We start from the raw sequence: 27,083 nt of genomic DNA on the forward strand, positions 1-27,083 counted from the left end.
TGACAGGGCTCTAACAAGGCTCGAGGGTTCTGGAATGAGCCTATATCATCTCCACACAGAGGATGGCCCTTGGGCACCTGCTGGTCTCAACCTGCGAGTTAGTGAAGGATGCTAGGCGAGCGGGATTCCACCGCCCCCCACCCCCAACTCCGCTCCGCGCCCCCGCCTCCCACGGCGAGCTCGGAGGAGTGCCGCGGGAGCGCGCTCGGGGCAGACATCCTCGACCCGCGGGCGCTCCGGCGCGGGGCGGGCGCTCCGGGAGGCGGGCGGGGGGGGAAGGGCGGAGAGGGAGGGGCGGGGGCGGGCGGCAGCAGCGCCCCGCAGTCCCCGCGCCTCAAACACTTGCTGCGATCGCTGGCGCGCAGCGTCGCCCCGCGTTGCGCGCTCGTCCCTCCCTCCTACTCCGCGGCTCCCGCGCTCTGGGACAGTCTCCAGCGCCGAGCGCGGACCGACGTACAGACGGACGGCCCAGGGAGCCTCGGCCCGCGCCCCCTGAGCAGGCTATGTGGATTGCCCCGCCGGGCCCGGCCGGCGGGATCAGCACAGCCCGGCCCGTGGCACCCGCCACCAGCGGGGACTATGACCCGGAAAGCGCGGCGCTGCCTGGGCCACCTCTTTCTCAGCCTGGGCATGGTCTACCTCCGGATCGGGTAAGCGCCGAGCGCGTCCTCTCCGCGCGTGCGGTCCAGCGTGCGGTCCAAGCAAAGTTGGCTGGGCCCGGGAGGGAGGCGTGCTACCCAACTTAGCTCAGGAGAGGCAGTGGGCGGTGAGGGAATCCTGACGGCACAAAGGCTCCCAGCGAGCGGACACCTCCCGGACTCATGCTGTTCCATAGATCTGGGCAGGGGATCGGCCATCCCAAGGATATCCGAGTCTGGGAATCCTCAGAAACAGACAGCTCTGGGACTCCAGAGGAGAGTAGCTGCTCCATAGGGTCAACTTCCCCAGGGACCCCGCAATCCACAAGCACGGCAGGTCTGGCCGAACTACAACCACCCCTGGAGAGCTCAGTTCCCGGCAGAAACTCCGCGCGTGTGCTGCGGGCACAGCCCTTTTGCAGACAGGGCTCCTCAGACAGCAAACAGGGACCTAGGGGAGGGGGACCACTTCTCAGAGCCCTGGCACCGCCCCATTTCCAGCGACCCTCAGACCCCATTCCCAAGCCAGGAGTACAGCATCCTCAGCAAAGAGAACCAAATAGGAAGTCCTGAGGTAGTCAATGGATGGTCAGAGACACCAGGGAGAGATGCTGTCTGGATACCAGCAAAGGGAAGCGAGACAGCCCGACCCTGGGGTCGCTGGGGTGGGAGCCAAGGAGCCCAGGCGTGTCTGGAGGTGGGGCAGGCGACACTCTTCTAGAAAGTGCAAGTAGGTGGCTCCAGATGCGGCTTGCGCTGCATTACACGGTGTCTCCCTTTGTACTTAGGAAGTGATTTGTGTGCGGTACGATTTGGAGGACGTGAGGGGCTTTAGACACGGACAGAGGTGCTGGCGCCAAAGGGCCATCTTGGTAGGTTTCACACCTGCCTCTCCACACACCCCCACTCTCTAGTGTGAACCTCCTGTCGCCGCTTTGGGGAGGACTGGACCCAAGGCCAGGGGGGCGTGTGTGGCAGACCCTTTGTGTTTCTCCACCGCCACCCTCAGGCCTCCCACTTCCCCAACCCCACCTCTCTGGGACGGGGTTTCGCAACCAAGTGTGCACGCTGAGTGGACTAGGCGGCCTCCTGCCCGACCGCGGATCGAGAGGCGGCTTCTGGGCTCGCGCGCTGCCTGCCTGCGGGCGTGTTTTAAGTGTTATTGATTCGCTCGCGTCTGGGTGGCTTTTCTTTTTCCCCCACTTGCTTTAATCTTCATCTTGGCCGGTACACTGCCGCCCTGCGCTCATCCACTCTCATCCAACATCCAGGAAGCGGGCCGGGCCTATTGGCTGTGGCCGCCTTAGGTATTATCTTCTTTTTAATTAGACACGGGGGCGGAGACACCGAAGACTGAAGAAGGGAAAAACAGAGAATAAACCTCCCTGGTCTCCCCGGGATCCGACACCTCATTGGCTCCCTAGGGGCCCAGCTACCCTAGGGGAAGAGGCGGAGGTCGGGAGGGCGTGGCCTTCTCCTCTCTAGGGCAGTTGGAGGGAGGTCCTAGCAAAGACTTGCAGTGACCTTGAACTGCTCCGCTGCCCCCTGCGTCCGAGGGTTAAGGTCCCCAAATCCCTGGAGGTTTCCCAGTCTGGTAGGTAAGACTGGCTCCTGTGCCTCCCATTCTGCACGGCACATCTGTGGTATTCTAAATTTACCTGGGTTGTTCAGGAGACTCCAGCATTAGGCCCCGGGAACCGTTAGTTCCCCAAATATTGGAAATGGCAACTCAATATGTGCTTCCTAGCGACCCTCTGGGGTGCAGACTGCCTACCAGAAGCTCCTGCTTAAACAGTGAGGGCTCTGAGATACACAGAGAGGGTGTGAACTTGCTCCAGGTTAGAAAACTAAGGAAGGCATTGATGGAAGAGAGGCCCGCCCCCTTGGGCACTAGCAAATTGCTTCTCTGAAATTTGGGTCCCGTGGTGTCCTTGTGCTTTGCCGGGACAGACATTTCAGCTAGATGTTCAGAGGACTTGTAGCCAAAATCTTTACATGCCATCCTTCTGTCCTGCCCTCCCTTAGACCCCTCGCCCACGGTGGCTCTGTGGGAGGTCCACTGTAGTAGCTGAGATGAGGTTTCCACCTCCAGCACCTGCCAGCCGGAGCCTTCCTCCAGGTCTCATCCCCTGTCTCTGTGTCCCCTCCAGTGGCTTCTCTTCGGTGGTCGCTCTGGGTGCGAGCATCATCTGTAACAAGATCCCAGGCCTGGCTCCCAGACAGCGGGCAATCTGCCAGAGCCGGCCGGACGCCATCATCGTCATAGGAGAAGGCTCCCAAATGGGCCTGGACGAGTGTCAGTTTCAGTTCCGCAATGGCCGCTGGAACTGCTCAGCTCTGGGAGAGCGCACCGTCTTCGGGAAGGAGCTTAAAGTGGGTACGTGATCATCAGGCACCCTGAGCAGGTCTATGAAGAGAGTCCGTCCCCTTGGGAGCCCTCTGTGATCCCTTTTCTAGCACTATGCTCCAATACCCTTGCTGATTGCATCTTGTGGGTGTATGGTTTGGATTAGAGTCTCCCACTGAAGGCCAGGATTGTAGATGGAAGCCAGGCCACCTCGTTGGTTACAGGCAAAAAGCTACAGACCAACTGATGGCCCAAAGGCTCACTGGCCGATCTAACATATTTTCAAATGAGGTCCAAATTTAAGTGTGTAGTGTTCTACCCATCATAGAGGGTTGCAGCTTCTTTTGGGAAATGGGCATATCTACTCATCACCTCTGTGCACTGGCATCATTGTGTTAGTTAGAGCTGAGAATACAGTCTCCTGAGGGTCTGAGGGACCCATTCTCTGCCACAGTCCCCACATGCTCTACTGTGTCCAGCATGCATAGTCCTGTGACACAATCCACCTGATTCCTGCTTGGGGGGTGGGTTGGCATGTGCAGACCTGTATGTGTGCCTGAGCACATGCACACATGTATTCAACATGCAGAGCAATCACGATAAGCCTGTGATGGGAAGGGAGCAGAGAATCTCACTAATCTTCAGAAGGTCCTGAACCATGGGGGAGGATGTGGAGATGTCTTCTCACTTGTATGTGTCCAGACTTGGGGGCCCAAGATGGCCACAGACTCTCTTCTGCACTGTGACCTTCCTCAAGGCACAGAGCAATACCGGTCTCTTTGGGCTGGGCTTCCCCGAATGCACAGCTCTGCTGCAAAGGCCCCTTTGAATGCTCTCTTCAGCTCTAGCACCAGCAACTCCAGTGGGATGTTCGAAATCCCCAGTCCAGTCCAGTCCAGTCCAGCATTCTCCACATCCTGTCTGCTTCCCCAGCTTCCCTGCTGTCATCTGGGCTCCCAGGCTTTCCCACCTCCCCACTGCTCCCAGAAAGAAGGAACAGCTAAGTAGAAACCAGAGCATGGTGTTACTCTGTGAAAGACCCTTTAAAGGGCCAGCAGGAAACCATTGTCCACCTGCGGGTGAGACCTTGGTCCCTTCAGGACCACTCAGTCTTATCCTCTTCTCTAAACACACCTTACTGGTTCCTCTTAAGGGCCATCATGCCTCTCTAGAGACCAGTGCCATAGTCTGAATCCTCTGCATGCATTCAAGTCTCTTGGAGCCTCCCACCACCTGCTCCTTGGCTCCACATCACACTATTTCGGTGCATTCTGCCCACTTCAGGAGGGCAGAGGCTCCCAGCTGGCTCACAATGAGTGCATCATTCCCTGCTCCAGGCAGTCTTGCTGCAAGTCTATTTTGGTTACCAGATTCTACAGAGCTGGGTCCTGTGGCCTGTATGACATGGTCAGGCAGGTCCCCTCCAGCAAAGCCCCTTTCTCAGCACTCCCTGTCTGGATCTTGGCTACATGGAGTGCCTCCTCCCCACACCTACCTGTGCCCTCCCTGGTCTCAACCTCAGAATCCCATTTCCTTGTAGAGTGGACCATCTCAGCTCAGGCAACAGGATGTTGTCAACACCAACACTGCGGTTGAAACCTCTGAAATCCCAGTCTCCCCAGCCTTCTGCTTGACATCTATCAGCTTTGTCCTTCTCAAGTGCCCTATCCATCTTCTAATTCCTGATACCCAGGCGGAGGCTCTGACATTATTTTGAACCTAATAGCCTTGCTGGACTGTGATGAGTAAATTGAGGCTCAGAAGGGACTTGGCCAAAGTGAGTGACAGGGTCTCCCAGGACAGAGTTCATCTCTTATAGTTTGCTGTTTCAGAATGAGTATAGCCAACTTATAAGACACACTGTGATGATACCCATTGGACTGTGGCAGAGGGGGCCAGGATGGAGGCACCCCTGGATCATAACACCCCACATACCTGGCTATATTCTATGAGATTAGCCCCACACAGTCTAAGGAGGAGGGATGCCACCAGTAGAGGCATGCCAGTTGGGACAGGTAAGGGTAACTATGAGGAAACACATGACATAGTGATGCTGGGGTACCCTGGGTGAAAGTGGGACCTAGAGCCGGAAGATGTGGGAGTCCACTCTAAGGAGCCTGAATTTCTAGGACTTGAGATCTGTTGGAAGATTCTGACCATGACCATGACTACCAAAGTATGGGCTTCACCTTAAACATTGCCACCATTCAATGATTATTGACCCGCAAAAAACGACAACTTCATATGAGTCAAGCCTTTCTCTTATGTCAACAAGTATCCTGTTATCTCTCAAATTTGGGACGTCTGGGTTCCTCAACCTCGCCCCTACCCCCAGGATGCCCTCTGGTACCCTAAACTATAGGGTACATGTCCTTTGCAGTAACTTCTCAGGAGCTCCATCCTACACATCTTTGTAGAGCCCATTGGCTAGAATTTAGTCACATAACTTCACCTAGCTGCAAGTGAAGCTGTGAAAGGCAGTCTTGCACACAGAACAGCCATGTTATCAGCTCAGGATGTTAGGAATATGCAAGTAGATTATGAAGTAAGTGTAGCTAGCTTCTACTTCCCCAAGCTGAGGTCTGAAGACTTCCTCCTCCCACCTGCTCCCACCCATCCCTACTGTGGTCCTCTGTTCTGCCTGAGCGTCCTGGCTTTGCCTTCCCTTCTGAGTGTCTGGATTTTCAGGCAGAGATCTAAGAAGGCTGTGAGCGTGTCTAGACAAGGCCTCTTGGAAGTAGAAATTGAAACCAAGTCCAACACACCCAGGTGAAAAGGGGACTGTTGAAATGCCTAAGGAACTGGAAAACTAGGGATGGTGCTGGCTTCAGAAGAGCAGGACCGAAGGTTGCATTGCTTTCCAGTAATGCTACGAGGACAGCCAGATGGCCATTGTAGACCCAGGACCACAACCGGTTCAAGACCTCGGGAAAGAGCCTTGGCCTATCTCCAGCCATATTGTAAAAGTCCCAATGCTTTCTCAGACTCCACAGCTTAATGCAACTGAACTTTGAGTCATGTGTCCATCCCAGGGGCAAGATGCTTTGCTGGCCAGCATGAGAGCCCCACTCTGGCCATCTCTCATGGAAAAGAAACAAAATGCCAAAGCTGGGGGATAAACAGCTGGCATTTATTCCTAACAGTTCCCAAGGCTGGGGGTTCAAGATCAAGGCCCAGCAGGGTTGCTTTCTCCTAAGGCTTCTCTCTTGAACTTTTACAAGGCTTTTCCCCACCTGGTGCTGGGGATTCACCCCCAGGGCCTTGTACCTACTAGGAAATCACTTTGCTCCTGACTGTAAAGCTTTGCTGCTGTATCCTCACCTGCTTATTCCTGTCCCTCACAGAAGCTCTCATGGTTCTTTTTAAAAAACCCCAGTCTCATGGGATTTGGCCCACCAATGTCCGTGTTTTAACCTAACCACTTCTTTAAAGGCCTTCTCTCTAATTGTACTCACATTCTGGGGTGCTAGGGGTCAGAGCATCAGTGTGAGTTAAAGGGGACATAGCTGAGCCTATAGCAACATGCAGTGGCATGGTCCATGACTTAAGAGAGGTGCTGGAGGGCTGGAAGGGGCTCAGAGGTGGGACCCCCAAGATGAAAAGAGGGGTTTGGGTCTAAGAGCAAGATAAGGAACTTTGCTAGCTAGTCGCTGGGATCACAGACGGTGGGAAAAGCCAAGGGAACTGTGACTAAGGTCCTAGGAGACAGGGAGAGGGCTCAGGTAAGGGGGGTTCTAGTGAGTGAGTCTTTCCTAGAGTGCGGGGATTCTTTCTGTGTGGTGTATGACTTGATATGTCTAATCAGCTGAGACCTGACCCAAGGAGACCCTCTGGGGGCTCAAGAAGGGCTTTAGCCCCACCCATCCCTGTCTCTTTCATTTGTGCTGGGGATTGAAGCCAGAGCCTTAACCATGCTAGGCAAATGCTCTGCCATGGGACTACATCTCCAACCCTAATTATCCTTCTCTCTCTTCTTTTCTTCCTTCCTTCCTTTCTTTCCTTTTACATTTTTCATTTTTATATATCTTAAATCTTTTTCTTAGACCTTTACAACGTGTATTTACACACCTGAAAACACTTTCTTAGACCTTCAGAACTCCTTCTTCAAATCCAATGGAGGAGTGATGGTCCTTCATGGTGGGAGCTTCCTTCTGCACCTGTCCCTTCTCATGCCAATCTTTCTCCGTTCTGAATGTGGAGGGGATGGAGATGTTTCCACATCCCTGATGGCTTATGTTTTATTCATCATAACAGATACACCTCCCCAGGAAATGACTTCATTCCAGTTGAGTTTAATTATGACTGTGGCAGATTCTACCTCTGTCCCTCCATAGTGCCTCTCATGGCCTCCCCAACAGGACTTCTCAGACCTCCACATTCCTGCCAGGTTGAGTGGGTGCCACACATGGAGCTCCCTGCTACCTGCCATTGTGATTTATATTTCCCAGTGAAGGGAAGGGGTTGTATTTACTCCCCTCTGAGCTGCCTGTTCTTGCCTTTCGCCCATTTCCCGGTTGTCTTGCAGGTTCTCCCATTGGGCTGGGGTAATGTGGTAGTACGGATATCATGATCCAGGGATCCAGGGATCCAGGGATCCAGGGCTGCCTTCGCAGTATTTAGGTGGGGAGCCTCACTCTTGGCTCCTCTTTACTGAGGCTCAAATATGGGCAGGAACTGGGACAGCCCTTCTCATGGCCCTGTCCTTCCAGTCTCGCAGAGAGGCACGAGTCAGCAGCATCCCATGGCTGCTTTGTGGCAGTGCTGAGACTTGGCAGTGAGTTCGCCATTGCTGGAGGATTTTCCTGTGTGCATGAGCCAGACTTGAGAACCTCAGGGAAGCTGTGTGGGGCAGCTCGACCAGCTCTAGAATTGGAGTCACACACCCAGGTTTCCATTCTGCCCCACCCCTATACGCTGAAGACTTGGGAAAGGCATGTGACCTTTCTCCTCTCACTCTGCCCGTCTGTGGTGGTCCACCATGCCAGGTGGTAGCAGAACTACATGATGCAGGATGCAAGACCCTGGCACCTGGTGAGCTGGCTCTCAGAGGGTCTCCTTTCCCTCCTATAGAGCCTGTGTGCTGATCTGATAGAGACACAGCTCAGGAACCGGGGACTCATGCCCCAGGTTCTATTCTTTGTGTGGCAGAAACTATTAGTCAGCTTACTCATCTGAAGTCTTTACGTTGACTGAAATTGAGTCCCCAAATCTGCCTGCCTCCATGACGATGACAGTCTTCACACAGTTACCACCTGGACAATATCACTTTCCTTATACATCCACCCTGGTTGGATCTCCAGTCCATGCATCCATCAGTGTCAATCTAAGTTGGATGTCCCCATATAAAACCCTATTGTGGTTTCCTAGTTCTCTTAGAAGAAGCGAAGACACAGACCCTACTCCTTTGGCCAAGTCCTGTCTTGGCACAGTCTGCTGTCCCCTCTGCCCACACGCCACTCCCCAGATGTCTGCTTATTTTGTCCTCCGCCTTTCTGCTCCCCACCCCCTTAGAGATGTCTCATCACACCACTGCAGTGTATCCCTAACCACACTTTACTTTTCCCATATCTTCCTGATGCCATTGCTGCCCAAGACAGCTCAGGGCCTTAGCACTGAGGCTACCTGCTGTGTCCTAGCCATGGTCCTTGACCACCATGATAAGGATGCCTGTCTTCCAGGTGGCTAAAGGATGGATGAGACCTGTGAATCTCCCTTTGTTGTTGGGATCATCTCCACATCTCCAAGCAGAGCCCAGTGGGGAGTAGAGGACTCAGGCCAGCACATGGAAGGCTGGTGACCACTATGAGCTCAGTAGATGTAGGGACACCCCAGAATACTGGAGCAGGGAATGGGTCTAGAGCATACACAGGAGATGGCTGAGCTGCTACAGTAACCTGCCATCCTAGTATCATACATGGTTCTCCTCGAGAGGCACCTCCCCCAGGAAGCTCTCCTTTGAGACAGCTGACCCGGCCCCATTGTGTGCTGTTGTATTTCTGGCATTTACCATGTGCGAGCATCCTTACGTGTGGAAGAATGCATCTCCAGGTAGTCTTCTCTTCCAGCCAGAGGCTCCATGGAACTTGGGTCTGCCAAACTGTCCTCTTCTCCCAGGACCCCCAGGCCTGGTCCAGACCAGAACCTGGCACACAGTAGGTTTTCATAGAGCCCTGGAGGATAGGCTAGCCCCTTTCATTTACTGAATACCGTGTCCAGGAGTCTCTCACATAGTTTATAAGTGCCTTATTTTCTTTGCTGGAAAGATAAAGCATTTCATTTCCAGCCCAAATAAGACTGAACACTGGTTGCCACACATATCTATTTGGGCCCCTTGATGCCATGGCACTACTTATGGCAGCTGTTCTGATTTTATAGTGTCAAGTGTAAGACCCAGGGCCTTGTGTACATTAGGCAAGCCTTTCTGAATAGCCATCCAGTGTGCTCACTCTTTTGTGATCTTCCAGTGGGATGGATGTTGACTAGCCAAGAAAGACCATTAGAGGATCATTCAGGAGCAGCTGTGTCCAAGTTCTGTTCAGCAGACTAGTCAGCACCTTACCCTGCCTGAACCTGACCAGGTCCCTGGTAGGTACCATAGGGGTTTGGTTTTATGGTTGGTGATTGGGGGAACTCAGCGTGTAATACTCTTTTCTTTGAGAGGGCCGGTGTGTCCACCAATATACTACAAGCTTTAGAAACAACTTGAACAGACTCCACACAGATATCCCAGATGCCCCATGATAAAGTTCTGGAGAGACTTGCATACTGGAAATGGCTACCCTGTGATACCCTCACAGGCAACTGAACTCAAAATGTGATTTGGAGCCAACTCTCAGGTCACCCATTCTCAGACCCAACATCTTTTCTACGGGTCCAGAACAGGGGGCTATTAGTATCTGATGTGACTGGGGCTGATGAGATCTGTTTCAGTCAGCAATTCCCAGAAGGCACCCAGAAACTCTGATGCTAGACTCTCCACACAAGGGCAGTAGAAACTCACAGACATGTCTGACATATATCTGGGAATGCGTGGTACTGGATAAAGAACTCAGACCCAAAGCCTACATTCATGAGACTTTACAGCTTCTGAGGAGTGTGTTGGGTTAAATTCATGGCTGTTAAATGCTTATGGGCTAAGATCCTCTCGCACATATTTGCCCACCCCACACTCACTCACCAGTCCCACAGACTGGATCACTGTGCAGTAAAAGCTGGCGAGCAACACCCTAGTCAGCCACAGGCTCTGCCCTGGCATTTTCAACATCTGGTGGGGACAGATAAAGCTGGGGTTGAAATGTGTTCTAAGTGAAGGGCTGTGTGGACTACAATTCAGAGCCACCTGCAGGGCCACCTGAAGTAGGAGCTGGTCTACAGGACAGGATGTTAAGAGGTGGTAGAGATGGCTCAGCAGTATATTGTGACTTGTACAGGATACTGGATTCTAGAGAGGATGGGCTAGCAGAACTCTGGGATGATGGACAGGGATGGCAGAGAGGCTTCAGAAAGAAGTGGAGAATGAGGAATCCCAGATGGTTGTTTTTATTTGTTTGTTTGTTTTTGAGACAAGGCCTCATTTAGCCCAGGCTGGCCTCAAACACAACTATGTAGCTGAGGATAGCATTCTCTCTGCTCCCAAGTGCTAGGGTTACAGGCATACTCCATCATTCCCAGACTTCCTATGGAAAGGTTTTGCACGTCACATCCAGAGGTTTTGCTCAGGCAGGGAGTTGTCCAAGAGATTCGCCCAGGAGGTTGAGTGATAATCACATTCTTTGTGCACACAAAAGTTTGCTGTGTCGCCAGCATTATCAACAAAGAAATGGTGGTTTCCCATCATGTGCTCAGGGGATGCCACATTCCTTTCCAAATGTTCATGGCCTCCGGTTTGGTACCCTCCTGCAGAATTTTTCCAGGGATGGGCACACATGACCTAGGCTTCAACCTCAGGTCCACCCGCCTCTATCTAGCTCCAGGGAAACTCTGATGCATTGCTACCAAGTGTATAACCTTTCTCTCCGGGGCAGTTGTTTGAGCTTGCCCTCCTTTATTCTAGGGAACTACCTGGGTCCACATCCCTTGTATGAGAACCCCTACAGGTCCCCCAAATGCTCTGTCTTTATACCCACAGCCTGTAAAAGTGGAGCAGTGTTTGGCTGCTTGGCAGGATGGATGGGAAGTCCTTTCCAGGGAGAGAGATAGAGCGAGGGCGGCCAGCTCCACTTTCCCTCTGCCTTCCTTAACAATGCACCATCTTGCCCAAGCAAAAGCTCTTTTCTTTCCCATTCTCGCTTAGAACACCGCCAACAAAGGGCTTTTTGTCTCGTTTGCATTTTTTTTTTTTTTTTTGCAAGCCTCAGTTCATCCTGGATTTTCGCTCTCCTGACACTATTCTTTGAGATGAGCTTTTTGTTACATGGTTTTTCCAGCTTCCCCATGGTAGACAGTCCAATGCGTACACACACACACACACACACACACACACACACTTGCACATGCGCGTGCACACACAGTCACTTTCACACAGCCATTCATTCAACCCAGAGACTTCATAGGTCAATAATCTAGGTCCCCACAACCTCATGGAGAGAGGAAGAAAACTCAGTTCAGGACAATACACAGATAGATAAGGTGCTGGCCATAAACGGAGGGAGAGGACATCAGGAAGGGCCTCGAAAGTGGGGACATTTGTAGCCACATCATGGTTGCTATCAGGCTAAACAAATGCCTCTGCTTGGAGCTGCCTTTTACTGATCCCTGCCTCCTTTCCAGAAAGATTGTTCATGATTCCTAGTTTAGAAATGAAGACCCTGGGGTCCAAGAGGCATGTAACTTGCCCAGCATCTTTCCATGCTGGGAAGCAGGGAAGCAGGGCCAGGCTGTGAACCCAGGTTCACTGGCCTCCAGACCCTGCTTTGAAACTACCTGGATAGTTTAATCGTGATGCCATGATGCCTCACAGAGCAGCAGAAAGGGCATTTCTAAGCGTAGAGAAGTCAGAACAAACAGCCAGTGACCACTGGGGGACAGTTAGCAGTGTGCTGTGGTTTGGCTCTGTCGGAAGAGGGACCCACAGACAGAAGAGCAGTGAGAGTGGGCTATATGACACATGCCCGTCCCCATTTCTGTGTCCCCGTCTGTCTCTTCGTCTGACTCAATGCCCCCCACCCCATTCCTAAATCTCCTGGTCGTGCACTGAGCGATTCCTAACTCCTGTGTAGCAGAGGGCTGGGCTGTGAGCAGCTACGACACTAGCCTGGTGAGAGCTGCTACCTTTTTCTGTCTGCCTGTTTTCCCAGTCGTCACACATTTCTGCTGGTGTCACTGACTGTTCACTCTCTGACCCATTGGCTTTAAATAGCAAAAGAGAAAAAAAAAAAAAAACGACAATGCACTCTGTGGTTTCCAGTCAGATACCGTAAATACACCCAGATAATATTCCGGTGCAAACCACGGGCAGCGTTCGCAAAGGGCGGAGGATGGAATCTTTGGGGCCAGCTTGGACAAGGGCTCATTTCCTCTGTCCCCATGGGACTGCTATGGAGCTGAACACCAAGGGCGTCAACCAGGCTCTGGCTTCACTTCAGCACTAGCACTTACCCGCCTCCCTCTTGTTGAGATTCTGTGGTGATATATTGTCTACCCTAATAAAATTTGCCTGAAGATCATAGGACAGAACAAGCCACTAGATTAAACATAGATCAGGCAGTGGTGGCACACACCTTTAATCTTAGCACTCTGGATCCATCTGGAGCTCTGTGAGTTCAAAGCCACCTTGGACTACATGAGATTGATTCAGTCTAGGAGAGAAACAGAGCCAGGCAGTGGTGGCATACACCTTTAATCCCAGCACTTGAGATCTCATGCCTTTGCTTGGGAAGAACACACACCTATAATCCCAGGAAGTGATGGCCTGGAGGAGAAAGGTATATAAGGTGTGAGGAGACAGGAACTAGGGCTTTTTTTCAGGCTGAGGAGTCCTAGAGGTGAGACGTGGCTTATTCCTTTGTTGCTCTGATCTTTTAGCATTTACCCCAATATCTGGTTTCAGGGTTTTTATTAATAAGACCTTTTAACATTTGAGCTACAAGATTCCCCTAGAAGCACCTGAGAAGCCTTGCCTGTCTTCAGGGCAGCCTGGCAGTGACCTCCTGGGTTCTCAGTTCATAGATGGGAAGGGTGAGGCTCAGGGACTCAGGGTGTGGGCTCCGAGTCACCTGCTGAGTGAGGCATAGTTGGGGAGTAGATGGTAAGTGCCCTGTCACACAAACTGAGCTGAAGACACCTGGGTTTGGTTCCCTGGGCTTCTGTGTAGAAACCCCTGATATGTGACTGGTGACAGTTGAGAGTAAGGTAGAGGGAAAGGTTCCTCACTGGGGGCCTGGGGACTGGTTCTAGTCTAGTCTCTGGAGTCACTGGTGACCTCAGACAGGCCTTCCTTCTGTCTATGGCTCTGGGAATCTGTCCTTTGATTCTAGGGACAGGAGACAGCTCTGCCCAAGATAGGATCTTAGGACTCAGATTTGAAATCCAGATCCCTGTTCAGCTCCCCTTCTCCTCATCAATATCCCTGGTTTACCTGGTCCACACCAGCCAGGGACATTGGTCTGGGTGCCCCTGTCCTGGAGACTCCCCTCCCGATAGACACTTCAAATCTTGACACCCCAGCTCCCACCACTGTGCTGTTTTGCTTCTTTAAGGTCCTCAGCTAACAGAGTGATGTAATCTTGCCATGTCTCCCTACAAAAGCAGAGCTACACCTGAACCCCACATCTTAGTTCATCCAGCCTGCAACACCATGCCTAGCACACAGTAGGTGCTCAGGAAATGCTTGCTGAGGGCAGGGACTGGGCACACGCTTAGCCTAGGTGGCAGAGGCCAAGATTTAGATGAAGATCCTTCTTTTGCCCCTGGTAGTTCCTCATCACCAGAGGGGCACTGCCAACTTCAGCTGAGCTGGCATCTACTCCCAAAACACATCCCAGATCTGGTGGAGAGGTGGCCTGGAATTAGAGCCATGAGCTACAGGAGAGTGGGTCATATTCTGGAGTCCACTGTCGGGTCAGGTCAGGTCTTGTGTCTGGGCCTCTGTGAAGAGGTGGCCTAGGTCAGCCTGCCTGTTACAGGTTGGTTGCCTTGATTTGTCGATCTCAGCAAGATGTTCAGGACATAGCCTAGCCAGCAGCCTATTTCTGAAGAGTTGGCACTCTCTGTATGAATGCAGTGCCATCCAGCTCCATCCACCATTACTGTGGGAGCTGAAGGAGTCACTCAGAACTTCTGTGCAGGTATCCTGCGGGCACCATGAGATGTGCTCAGTGAGCGTCCCAGTGAAGGCTTCTCCAGGCTGTGCTGGGAAGTGTGGACCATCAGGATCCAGGAATGGCTCAGGTCATGAATGGGGACACTCTGTTACCTCTCAATTTGCCTCTGGCCATACCTGTGCCTGTGACATCAGTACCTTGCTGAACCCCATCCCTTCAGCTCCACTCCAAGGAAGGAGGCTTGAGTGGGTAGAGCAGTTGGATGACCAAGGGATCCAGAATCCTTCCCTACTGGATCTGCCATCACTCCATTTCCTTCTCAGGATACCAGGGCCTGACCAATTACTTATGGACAAGTATTAACTGATAACCAAATGTCATCTCTTGACAGAAATAATGCATTCTGAGAAGAGCTGATGCCTTCCTCTCTAACCAGGGCTTTCAGATGCAGTGACAAGGTAGGGCGGCAAGGCAGGGCTGAGGAACAATGCCACCCAGCAAAGGCCTTGACTCCCAGTTCTGGCCCTAGTCTAGACAGGAAACTTTAACCACTTGCTTTTCTTCCTCAAAGCCTCCATTTCTTTATCAGTAAAATTGAATGGTGTCTTGCATTGGGGGCTATTCCAAAACATACCCCAGAGAGCCAGGTGTGGGTCTGGCATCTAGTAGGTGCACAACAAATGTTACTCATTGTCTACTCTTGTTCCTGCAAGTCTGCAGAGCCTGGGGATGACTGTCCTGGCTCCCTGGTTGTGGTAGACAGGATGGGCTGAGAGGCATGCAGCCTGTTCACCATGGGCTCCACCCCTGCCTGGTTAGACATTCCTGAGCCTCAGTCTCTTCATTTGTAAAGTGGGGTACTGTCACTAGCTCACTGGAAGAGCCATGTATTATTTATTTATTTTACTTTAAAATTTTATGTGTGTGAGCGTTTTGCCTGCATATATGTATGTATGTGTGCCATGTGCGTGCTCGGTGCCTGCAGAGGTCATCAGATCCCTTGACTGTGGAGTCACAGATGGTTGTGCGTTCTGGGAACTGAGCTGGGCATGGGTACAGACAGCACCCAGTGCCGGGAGCACTGGTGTTATGCAAGGGTAGTTGTCCCCCCTTGCTTCTCAGAGCAGTGGGTGCTCAGGGCCGACTTGTCGGGGAGGTCAAGGCCATGCATAGGCCAGGACCAGACTCTGTGATGGTGCACTTTGAACGAGGAGCATGGCTGCCCTTCCCTCACCTCAGGGAATGTGTGAGTAGAGGCTGTGGCCATCTCTGTAGCCATTGTCTTCAGTAGCTGACTGTTTCCCATCACCTACATTACTCTGTGGCTTGGGAGACTCAAGAGAAACAGAGTGGCAGGCAGACACCCAAAGTTACCTCAAGAAGCGTCCGTCTGTCTGTCTGCCCTGTGCAGGGAGAAGCCCGAGAAGGGTGAGGCTGAGGGGCTGAGGCTCTTGGTCTCTCCTCAGTTTTACACTTTTGGTGTGGTTAGGTGAACGTAGTTCCTGCTGGAATGTGACAGCGATGGCCACCCTTGTGTTCTGAAGCCATTTCATCCCAGGAGAGCTCTCGTTCCTCGAGGTAGCCGGGGCAGGTGTGCAGCTATGCTCCGGTGCCCCGGCTGAGCTGGACTGCGCTACTGGCTCTGGTTTCTTCAAATGTAAGCAAAAGAAAATGAAGGGCCAGCCCGTTCACCTTCAGTTCTGTGAGGGCCAGCTAGTGCTGTCCTCCATAAATGCCGTAGTGACTGGTGTTTGGCATCCCTTTTCCTGCTTTAACAGTGGTCAGAGAGACAGCTGTCTCACCTGAGGTCACACAGCTAGAAAGCAGTGGAACACAGTTGCCTCTGACTGTCCCTTTCTCCAAAGCCTTTGCGGGATTGACATTGATGTCACTGCTTCTCCTAGAGTTCTGTTTCTTGTGTGTCTGTTTTCGGAAGTGAGCTGGCATCCAGGTTGGGGGAGGGGCTTCCTCCCTACCTCTCTATGGTCTTGGAGAACTCAGTGGGTGCTTAAAGTGTCTTGTCAAGCTGCCACTCTGAAGAAGGACAGGAGCTCTACCCTGAGGACCCCAGTTTTGGACATTTGTTAAGCCAGGCTCTGGGTTAAGCATTTTGCATAGCCCTCATAGTCCCCTCCTGGGTAGACATTGGCATTACCCCAGGCTCACAGATGAAGAGACCCAGGTCTTGGAGAAGAGGGACTATCCCACAACAGCCAGCAAGTGGCAGAGAAGAATCAGACATAAGTCTATCTTGATAGGGATGCTGTGGGTGGGTTTCATGAAAGCAAGAACAACACTGGCCCTGTCCAGCCAAGCAGAGCGCCAACGCAGCAGTGCAGAGGGGGCAAGTGGTGTGTGAAGCAGGTTCCAGGGAAGCCCAGGTGGAAGCCAAGAGGCTGGAGGGAGGGGGGGGGTCTATGTTACTTCCAGGTTTCTCACCAGCATCCTCAGTCTCCCTGGCAGCCCTTTGCCATCTCTGCCCCAGCTCCTGGAATGCATTCTTCTGAGGTTTGTTCCCCCTGCCATGCACCTGCTCCAGCTTCGGCTTCTTCCTCAGTCCCCCAGGCTATAAGAACTGTGGGCCCAGTGCTCATTCAGGGATCATCACGGGCAAGTCCTGTTCTACTTCGCCCTGCAGAGTACACACATCTCTTGAACCTATTTGGCAAAGCGTCTCTGGAGCCCAGAGAAGCTAAGTGGCTGGGTGGCAACATGACACTTGCCTCCACTCAGCATTTCTGTTGGCTTCGTCTTGATGCTCAGATCTCTCTGCCCCTTACAGTGGGACAAGGGGACCATGGAGAGGGCAGAGGACAGTTATATGAAACAGTGTGTCACGCAGCAGTATCAGTGACTGAGAGCTAGCAATACTGTTCCTATAGGTGCTACTTGCTGAACACTGGCTAGAGCTTTGAAGACGAACCCTTAATACTTCTAGCCACTCTCACAGCTGAGGAGACCAAGGCACAGGGCGGGGGTGATTACTGGTCAAGTCACAGAGGCAGGGATTAATGGCCCCAGCTTCAACTTTCAGCCTGTGCACGCCACAGGTGTTCCATAAATGTTGCTTTTCCGTGATGTGAATATACGTACAGGTGACATGATCCTGTCAAGTGTGCTGGGAGAGGCAGTAGGTAGAAATGGGACAGAAGACACCCCCCCCACACACACACACCATGCGCACCCCAATCCAGCTTTCCTGAGGGTCAGGGATTACAGGAGAGTGAATGTCACTTGACTGGGGCCCCAGGCATTATCGCCACCCTAAGGAGCTCTCTGCATAGTCAGCATCAGACATCTGGTTGATTTCTGGAGAGCCACTGCACTGTACTCCGCCTCTCCTGGGCCAGATCCTACCTTCTCCCTAGATGTCCTTATCAGAGAATCTCCCAAATCAGCTCTTACAAAGCTCTCTCTGCTCTTCTGCCCCCAGGGAGCCGGGAGGCTGCCTTCACCTATGCAATTATTGCTGCGGGTGTGGCCCATGCCATCACAGCTGCCTGCACCCAGGGCAACCTGAGCGACTGTGGCTGCGACAAGGAGAAGCAAGGCCAGTACCACCAGGACGAGGGCTGGAAGTGGGGTGGCTGCTCTGCCGACATCCGCTACGGCATCGGCTTCGCCAAGGTCTTCGTGGATGCCCGGGAGATCAAGCAGAATGCCCGTACCCTCATGAACTTACACAATAACGAGGCAGGCCGGAAGGTAGGCAGCAGGGAGGACACTGCAGTGAGGTCCTTGGTGACAGGGGTGGCGTCTGGGAAAGCCCAGCTCTGCACCTAGCTTCCTTCTGCTCCACTCTGGTGTCACGAGTGTCTGGCATGAAGCCTATTGGCTGAATAGAAAAAAACAAAAAGACAAAAAACAAAATGGGTGCCTCTCAGCGAGGAGGGAAGAGGGAGGCTCATGAGTTCTCCACTGTCAGCTGTAGAAACTGACTCTGGGGAAAGTCTGGGGCAGTTGCCAGTGGCATCCACACGGACCAGCTTTCAGAGCAGTTACCCATTTCCAGTCGCCTAAACCAAGATCTGAGCCAATCCTAGAGGAGTAGGGCAGGATTTCTCCTGTTTCCTGCAGACTGGCTGGGAAGGGAAGGGAGCTGGATGCCCAGGCCATGAGGGGAAGCAGATGGGACTGAAGGGCCAGAGGAGAACGCGAGGAACCATGAGTTGGGGGTGGTAGAGGGAGGCAGGTCCTGCCAATGTAAGAACCAGCCACAGCCTTGGAATGCATGAAGGCACCAATACAGGCTGGGAACCCTATTCCAGAAGTATTCACCCATCAGTTGCCTGAGCAGGCACTGAGGGACACCCAGGTCAGTGTTACCTGAGAGGGCAGTGTCCCTGGTTGAGGCCTGAGGCTGGGGTAGGTTTCCGAAGGCCTGTGAAGGATTAGAAGCGGGAGGGGATTTGTGCTTTGCTCTGTGAGGTATCTTTGAGGCAGGGTGGAAGGACTGACAGAGACACAGAGCTGTGGTGAAGCAGGGGTGGGGCGTGGGGGTAGGGTGGAGGGGTGGGCATCCTCAGGCCTGACCAGCTTGTCACAGCTGGGTGGGCTCTGGGAGCAGGACAGCCAGTCCTGAGTGTAAGTCTCTGGTTTTCTGTGCTACTACTTCATCTTAAGAACTGGTCTTGAAATGGGAAAAGCCAGGAATGAAGACAGAAGGGCTTAGACATGAGAGTCTGCTGCTTAGTCTAGGTGACCATGGCAAAGCAGTGTCTTGTCCTGGTGGAGCAGGCCCCCAAATATTTCAGCTCCCAGTGTCCCCAGGAGATTGTGTCATTTGTACCATACTTGCACTGATGAAGAAACTGAGGCACAGGCAGGAAGTGATGCGCTAAAGGTCCCCTAGCACTGGCACCAGGCATGTCTGGCCACAGTGTTCACATTCTCTGCACGGATGTGCACAGGGCTGCAGTGGCTGAGATGGTAGCAGGGTCACCTCTGCTCGGTCAGCTTCTGGCATTCATTGCTGTACTGCCAGGGCTGAGGTGAGGAGGGAAGGCATCCCACTAAGATCTGACCCACCATCCTCAATGCTCAGGCAGGGCAGGCATGAGTCCATGTTGCCCACATATGCAGCACCCAGAGGGACCCAGTGAGGAGTGTGAATGGCGGCCTACATACTGTGAGGGCATAGACAGGCCTGTATCCAGAAGGATAAGAGGGGCTACCCCCTTTCTTGTGTCCCCCTGACCACATGTTGTGTGCCACAGCCTCTGAGGAGATTTGATAAGTAAGAGAGACCTGGCCTGCCCTAGGATGATATCCAGGTAAATCGGGTGGCCCCAGGGACCATCTGTGCAGAGGGGGTCACTCTGAGGGGGGTCTCAGCTATCCCTTCCTTTCCACTGCTGTAGTCCAACTCCCAGGGGAGACTGGAGGTCACAGGTGCTGCTCCCTCCTGAAGCTCTCGCTCCTTGGAGGCAGGCAGGAGGCAACAACTTCCCCCCTTTATCTTCGGTTTCCTTACCCCAGGTGCCTGCTTGGCCTACATTGAGGCAAAGCATGAGGCTAGCCCATGGATCACAGTAAACCAGGCTAGCCGCTTTGGTAAGAGAGCCTCATAAGCTGCACAGTTGGTTCTAGGCACAAGGCTGTGGCTGCTGCTCAGTTATGCTACCTTGGGCCTGTGGCACTACATGGTCACAGGAAAAGCTCAGTGGGCTTCCTGGAAGAGGTGGGCCCCAAAGATAGCCAAGTTTGGCTGATCAGAGGAAAGAGGTAGAGTCCCAGAAGGATGGGACCCATGGCAGACTGGAGTCTGGCTGATCTGTGGGTTCCTGGAGGATCCCCAAATCTGATAGGGTGTCCTGATGTGGCTTCTCCTTGTCCTCAGCCATGATATCCCCTCTAGGGGAGCTTCCTTCTCGTTCCTTCCCCACCTCTTTTGAGATGCAGCTTTGTCCCATAGCTTTCTCAGTCTTGGGGTGTCCCTTACAGCTGCCCCCAGACCCTGGAGACAGACATGCTGCATGTGGACACATTGATCAGGACCCATGGCAACTAGGTAGAGGTGCTTTGGCTCCAGAGCAGAGAGGGGTAGAAGTCATGGGAACAGGCTGTGGAGACATGTGGAGACATGTGGAGACATGTGGAGACAACATGACAACAAGGCCCAGATAGACACTGGGTATGGGTGGAGCATGGGCTGGGCCTGCCTGAGGTGTGAGGAGCACAGAAGGAGGGATTTCCCTCCCTTGCTGGTGAGGACCTGTCTTAGTCAATATTCAGTTGCTGTGAAGAGACACCAAGACTAAAGCCGCTCTTAGGAAAGAGAGCATTTAGTTGGGGGCTGGCTTACAGCTTCAAAGTTAGTTCATTGTCATCACGGCAGGGAGCACCGTGGCATGCATGACATTGGAGCATTAGGTGAAAGTACGTCATTATCTGGAGGGAGGGAGGGAGGGAGAGAGAGAGAGAGAGAGAGAGAGAGAGAGAGAGAGAGAGAGAGAGAGAGAGAGAGAGAGAGAGAGAGAGAGAGAGGGAGAGACTGGGCCTGGCATAGGTTTTTGAAACTTCAAAGCCCATCCCCAGTGATACATTTCCTCCAACAAGGTCACTCCTCCTCACTTCTAATCCTTTCCAATAGTACCACTCCCTGGTGACCAAGCATCCAAATATGTGAGCCTCTGGGGGCCACTCTGATTCAAACTGCTACAGGACCCTTGGGTGTTTTCCCACAAAAGCAGTTCATCTAGGGACCAGGCACTATCCTGAGTGTGAGGGTTAGCTGGGGCCACTGGCCTAGGCCTGAGTCCCAGAGGATATTACTAATTGTAAAGCACAGCCCTCCCCAGGACTTCCCAGCATATTCCAGGCTGCGCTGGACTCCATACGGCTGGTGAGGAAAGGCCCACAGCAGTTGGGCAAGATGGGTTGAGAGGCTTGGGAAGGACCATGGTCTTGTTGATCACCCAGTGCCTCACAGAGACAAGACTCAGCCTGACCACAGGCTCTGGAGCTTGTCAGCAGCTGGTGTAGGAGAAAAGGGAAGGGGCAGGAGAGCCAGGAGAAAGGCCACACATGCCTTCTGCCCGCTCCAGAGGGGCCATTACTACAGAAGCACTGACTGTGTCCCCTGCAAAGAAGGAGGACCAGTGTGAGGCTTCTGTCATCAGTGGACTCCAGAACCAGTGGTCAGGGCCATGGCAGGGGTAGTCACAAAAAGACAGGCCAAAGATGGTAGATGCCTCTGGGGAAGGTGGCTGGGAACTGAAGTCTCTCCCGTTGGCCTTTTAGGGCCACATTATTTCTAGATTGATGTCTCAGGCCACTCTGCTTTACAGGCTGGTGGAATACTAGGCTCACTCATTCTGGTTAGTGGTTCAAATCACAGGATACTTGAGGGAGACAGATGTCTGGAGAATGGGCCTGAAATCCTCACAGCAATCTCTGTATCCTTAGATTATCTCTTTCCTGTCCCCTGGGTGGCAGGGAGAAGAGTTAATTACTCCATGGTCGAGTCCTCAAGATTCTCAAGTTAGTGTGAGTCAAATCAAGGGGCCAAACTTTTGACTCATGGCTGAACGTTGTAGGAGAAAGATGGTTCGGAAAACACAGCAGTGCAGTTTCCTAAGGGAGAGAAGAAAGCGATCTTCAGCCGGGCCTAGAAGGATAAACAGAAGGATTCCAGGAGGAGGACACCTAGCATAAGCAGGCATAGGACTCAGTGGTGGAGTGTCTGCATTCTGTAATGCCCTCCACTCAATCCTCAGCATTAAAAAGAGGGGTGTGTGTGTGTGTTAAATCTTCAAAGAGCAGTAGGGGCTCCATTGTCTGAGGCTGGGTAAGAGGTAGTGAGGTTGCCCAGGAGACTGGAATCAAATACCAGGCCTTACATGTCCCAAGTAACCAGAAACAGTGTGATGGCGGTGAGCTTTGGGGGGGGGGTTCCTGTCCTTCCCTGACAGGGAATGGGGAGGAGCAAAAGGCCCTAGAAGAGGTAGCAGGTGTCAACACCTAGGAGCTAGGGGAAGTATAATAAGCAGCCTTTGGGCAATGTTTGGCGGTGTGCCCCTCACTGGGTTAGGCAGAGGAGACAGATAGGGTGCTCCAAGACGTAGAGGTGGTGACTCCCAGGGTTCTGGCACCTGACTATAGCTTTGGGGAATGCCTATGTGGAGCAGGCCCAGGACCCACTGGAGGGAGGGAACAGTGGGAAGGGCTAGGAACACCAAAGGCCTCTGAGGGGTGCAGGGAAGTAATACAACAGAGGCCAGGAGGGTTCTGGGAAGGGAGGTGCTGGCAGGGAGGGGACCACCTGGGACCCCGCCGGACTGCACAGGAAACATCCCCGGAGTCTGGATGTTGCAGTGGCTTCTGGCTCCTGTTATTTCTTCACCTGACAACGTTATCTCCAAGTCCCCACAATGACATGGTATCTCCCTACTGGCTGTGGAGGCCTTCGTGTACCTACCCTCAGGGTGAAGAGTGCTGTGGAGCTCTGGAGGGTCCTGGGGAAGGATGGGCGGTCAGCAGCCCCTGAAGTGGTGAGGCCAGGACAGGCAGCCTGAGGACAGGGCCCCCCACAGGGACCGGCCAGCCCTGCTGGAATGTGCTTTGCTCCAGGGAGGTGAGCTAAGGGGGATGGAATTCCACCTGAGTGTGGAGTCACCTCTTGCTCACAAGGGGTGTTGGTCTTGTCCCTTCCTGCCCTGCCCTGTCTGGTCTGGGTGCTCCTGGGGGCGGGCTTTCTACTCTGGGCATGGCTGTAGGGAGGCCAGTGTATCGGGGACCGCAGGGACCCAGCCCCTGGCAGCGAGGGCGAGGCCCAGATAAGACTTGCTCCACTTCGTTACCGCTAGAAGCCACTTGCATACTTACCCAGAGAGAGTGGACAGTGTGGCATGTCAAGGGCCCGAGAGGCCAGGCCCCACCTCCCCGGAAGCCAGCTAGCAGTCCTCAGGCTACTGAGCTTACAAGTCATGCCCCACATTTGGGGCAGATATGGGATCTCACCTTCAAAATGCAGGAAAGGCCTGCATCCTGGGCTCAATGGATCTGGATGAGGGTGGCCTTGGGTCTCAGAGGCTTTTCCAGGTCTGACATTGGGGTAGAAGAAAACACAAAGCTCTTGAGGACCTTGCCCTTGCCTCCCATGCTCACCAGCCTCTAGTCCTGAACTCCTGGGCCAACCATCTTGCTCCCACTCAGGGGTTTTACACATGCTGCCCGTCAGAGTGAAGTTCAGCCCTTCTCAGACGTCTTCTCTCCCCAGTGTCCACCTAGTCTCAGTAATACCACTCTGCTTGCTTATCTATCTATCTATCTATCTATCTATCTATCTATCTATCTATCATCTATCTTCTATCTATCATCTATCTATCTATCTATCTATCATCTATCTATCTATCATCTATCTATCTATCTATCTATCTATCATCTATCTATCTATCTATCATCTATCTATCTATCATCTATCTATCTATCTATCTATCTATCTATCTATCTATCTATCTATCTATCTATCTATCTATAGGCATAGTCTTGCTATATAGCCCAAGCTGGCCTTGAACTTTCTTTCTTTCTTTCTTTCTTTCTTTCTTTCTTTCTTTCTTTCTTTCTTTCTTTCCTTCTTTTTTGGTGTTTGTGGGGGTTTAAAACAGAGTTTCTCTGTGTAATAGCCCTCTGCTTTTATTTTTTTTATTATTTTATTATTTTTTTTTTTTTTGAGCTGAGGATCGAACCCAGGGCCTTACCACTGAGCTAAATCCCCAACACTTGCTTTTACTTTTTAATGCAACCCTCACCTTTTGAACTTATTCTGTTTGCACAGCCCTTCATATCTTTATTGTCCACTACCTCCTACTACAAGGTCAGCATCATGAGGGTCAGGACAGCTGACTCGTCTATGCCTGGAATGGTGCCTGGCACACAGTAGGGTTCAAGAAAGCTTTCCAGAGTGCGTGCATGAATGGCAAGTGTCTGCTCTTTCCTGGAAGTGTCTTGGGAAGACGATGCCAGATCTAATTTCAGATTCCCAGTTAAATTTGGATTCAAGATAAGTAAGAAATAATTTTTTTTTTTTGAGCTGAGGACCGAACCCAGGGCCTTGTGCTTGCTAGGCAAGCACTCTACCACTGAGCTAAATCCCCAACCTCGTAAGAAATAAATTTTATTTATGTGTGTCCTAAATGTTTTATGAGACACACAATTAGATGTCTTCTTTTTTTATGTCAAATTCAAATTTAACTGTTTTATGTATTCTGAGTAAAGCTTATGCTGTGGTAACTATGGGCTCACATGAAATTGAAAGAACACAGAGACTATGAGGACCTGTTGTTCAGCTCCCCCACAGTGACAGCCTGTAGAATTGTAGGATGCTGTCACCCCAGGACCCTGGCATTGATACCATAGAAGTACAGAGCATGAGGATCGTGTGCCATTTCCCTCCTTCAGGACTCCCAGTCACCACACATCACTAGTGTTTATAATTTTGTTGTGTTAGAAGGTTGCATAGGAGGAGAGGTGAAGTATGCAGCTGATAGAATCCCTGCTTGCTCCACGTTATCTCCTAAACTCACTCAAGTTGCTGTGTGCAACAATAATTTTTGCCTCTCAGCAGTCACGTGACAGTCCACATGACAGTCCATGGCTCAGAGGCGGCACACTTGGTTTAGCTGTTCCCCCGCTGAAGGACGTCTGGTTTGTTGGCAAGCTTGCACCATCGTAAATAAAGCTGCAGTGAATGTGTGTGTACAGATTTTTCTACAAATGTGAATGTCTAGTTCTCTATGGTAAATGCCAAGAGAGCCAACACACTGTTGCTGAGAGTTTAGCTTTATGATAAAACAACTAAACATCCCTACAGAGGGATGTCAGCTTCACATCACTACATGACAACTGCTGAGACCACTGAACTGTGAAGGGGAAGGGCTGCCTTGGCTCTTGGTTTTGAGGGTCCACAATGGGTTGGTTGATCCTGCTGATTGGGTCTGTAGCAGCTCATCACAATAGGATGTATGATGGAGCAAAGCTGCATGCTTTGTGTCTGGAAGGTGACAGATAGGGATAGGGTGGACCATGTCCCACTTTCCCCTTTGAGGGCACCTTCAATGTCTTGAAAACTCCCTTGCCTCTTGAAGATCCCACTGTCTATTGGGAAGCAGCCCTTTACTACATGGGCCTTCTAGGGTCATCCCAGGTTGAACTACAGCACTGGCATTGCCTCCAGAAGCCATCTGTGAGTGACCCAGCTTCTCCACATCCCTGCCCACACTTGCTGATAACACAGGTCTTTATTTCTGTCACTGTAAAGGGTGTGTGCCATATCTCCACGGGGCTCTAGCCACACCTCCAATGGCTGATAAGATCTCTACTTGTGTATTTCTGCCATCTGTATACCCCAGAGGGTACGGTGGGAATGTGTCTGTCCATCCTCTGGCTCACTGCTTGCTTTTTTGCTGTTGGTTTTGGACATTTTTGATTCATCTATTCAGGTGCTTTTTTTCAGGTGTGATTTGCAAGCCTTTTCCAGGACTACAGCTTGTCTTTTTATCTCCATGACAGGACCTTTCCCAGAGCAAAAGTGGGCCTGTTGTTACTGCTGTTTGTTTTTATACACAGTCTCACTGTAGCTCTGCTGGCCTTGAACTTGTGTGAGGAAAGTGCTTTTGAGGTTAACTAAGAAACCTTTGCTACTCTGGGTCCCTAAAGTGCCTTATTTCTAAAAGTTTTGCATTTAAATTCCTGGTGTGGTGGCATGTGCCTGTAAGCCCAGGACTCAGAGGGCTGAGGCAGGTAGATTGTGAGTTTGAGGTCAGCCTGATCTATACAGTAAAGCCCTGACTAAAAAAAAAAAAAAAAAAAAAAAAAGAAAAGAAAGAAATTAAGCATTTAAGCCCATTAATTTTGTAACTAGATTAACTAGATGTTTTAAGCCTAGTATAAAGCTTACCACTTCAACTATGCATATATATATGATTATGTAGCTCAAGGTCCATTAGTATCATGAAACACTACCACATCTGTGCACAGCTTCCATCATACTTGTCCAGAGCCCCCATCATACCTGTGTAGGAGACAACATCACACTTGTGCCAGAGACATCACCACACCTGTGCTAGAGCCTCCACCCCTCACACCTGTGCCAGGGCCTCCATCCCACACCTGTGCCAGGGTCTCCATCCTCACACTATGCCAGGGCCTCCATCCTCACACCTGTGCCAGGGCCTCCATCCCCACACCTGTGCCAGGGCCTCCATCTCCATGCTATGCCAGGGCCTCCATCCCACCCCTGTGCCAGGGCCTCCATGCCCACACTATGCCAGGGCCTTCATCAGATTCTTTGATTTCAGCAACTTGAAAGATGCAGCCTCGGTCCCAACACCTCAACCCAGAGCTTCCAGTCACTGAAACTACAAACTACAACATAGACTCCTCACTTCCTGTCCTGGCCTAATGACATACTTTTCCTCTCTGCTTCCACAAATTTGACCATTCCAGAGACTAATTAATAATCCAGAATTAAGCTAGATTGGGGTGTTTTTCTTCTGTGTCTGGCCTGAACTGGCCTCATGTCTTACAGGTTCTCATGTTGTAGGTGTGACTTGAGTGACAATATTCCTATTCTAGTTTGATTTTCATGGTGGTTAAATCTGGTTCCTCTGCCCAGCCCTGGTGCCTAGACAAGGAGTGTAGCCTCTAAGAAGGAATTTGACCAGGAAGAGGAATTGTAGATCTAGAGACTTCTTCCAAGGGCCCACAGGTGGAGAAGCAGACCAGGATTGGTACCCGGCCCAGCTTAGGCTCTCCTGCCTTGTGGTAGAACAGGCTGGATGAGAAGCTGTGGCAGAGGCTGGGGCCATGATGGAGCTGAGAGTCTAGGACTAGGCT

General features: G+C 51.9%; 1 protein-coding gene across 1 annotated transcript in view; it reads left to right on the forward strand.

Moving 5' to 3' along the window:
* Positions 1 to 299: 299 nt before the first annotated feature.
* Wnt7a (Wnt family member 7A) overlaps positions 300 to 27,083 on the forward strand; it is a 47,448-nt gene continuing 20,664 nt past the window's right edge. Inside the window, exons 1-3 of the mRNA XM_036181187.1 lie at positions 300 to 650; positions 2,789 to 3,015; positions 17,680 to 17,951. Of these exons, the coding sequence (XP_036037080.1) occupies positions 580 to 650; positions 2,789 to 3,015; positions 17,680 to 17,951 (570 nt within the window). The 5' untranslated portion in view covers positions 300 to 579. The remainder of the gene's footprint in view (positions 651 to 2,788; positions 3,016 to 17,679; positions 17,952 to 27,083) is intronic.

The sequence above is a fragment of the Onychomys torridus genome, chromosome 3, assembly GCF_903995425.1.
Source record: "Onychomys torridus chromosome 3, mOncTor1.1, whole genome shotgun sequence".
NCBI lineage: Eukaryota > Metazoa > Chordata > Mammalia > Rodentia > Cricetidae > Onychomys > Onychomys torridus.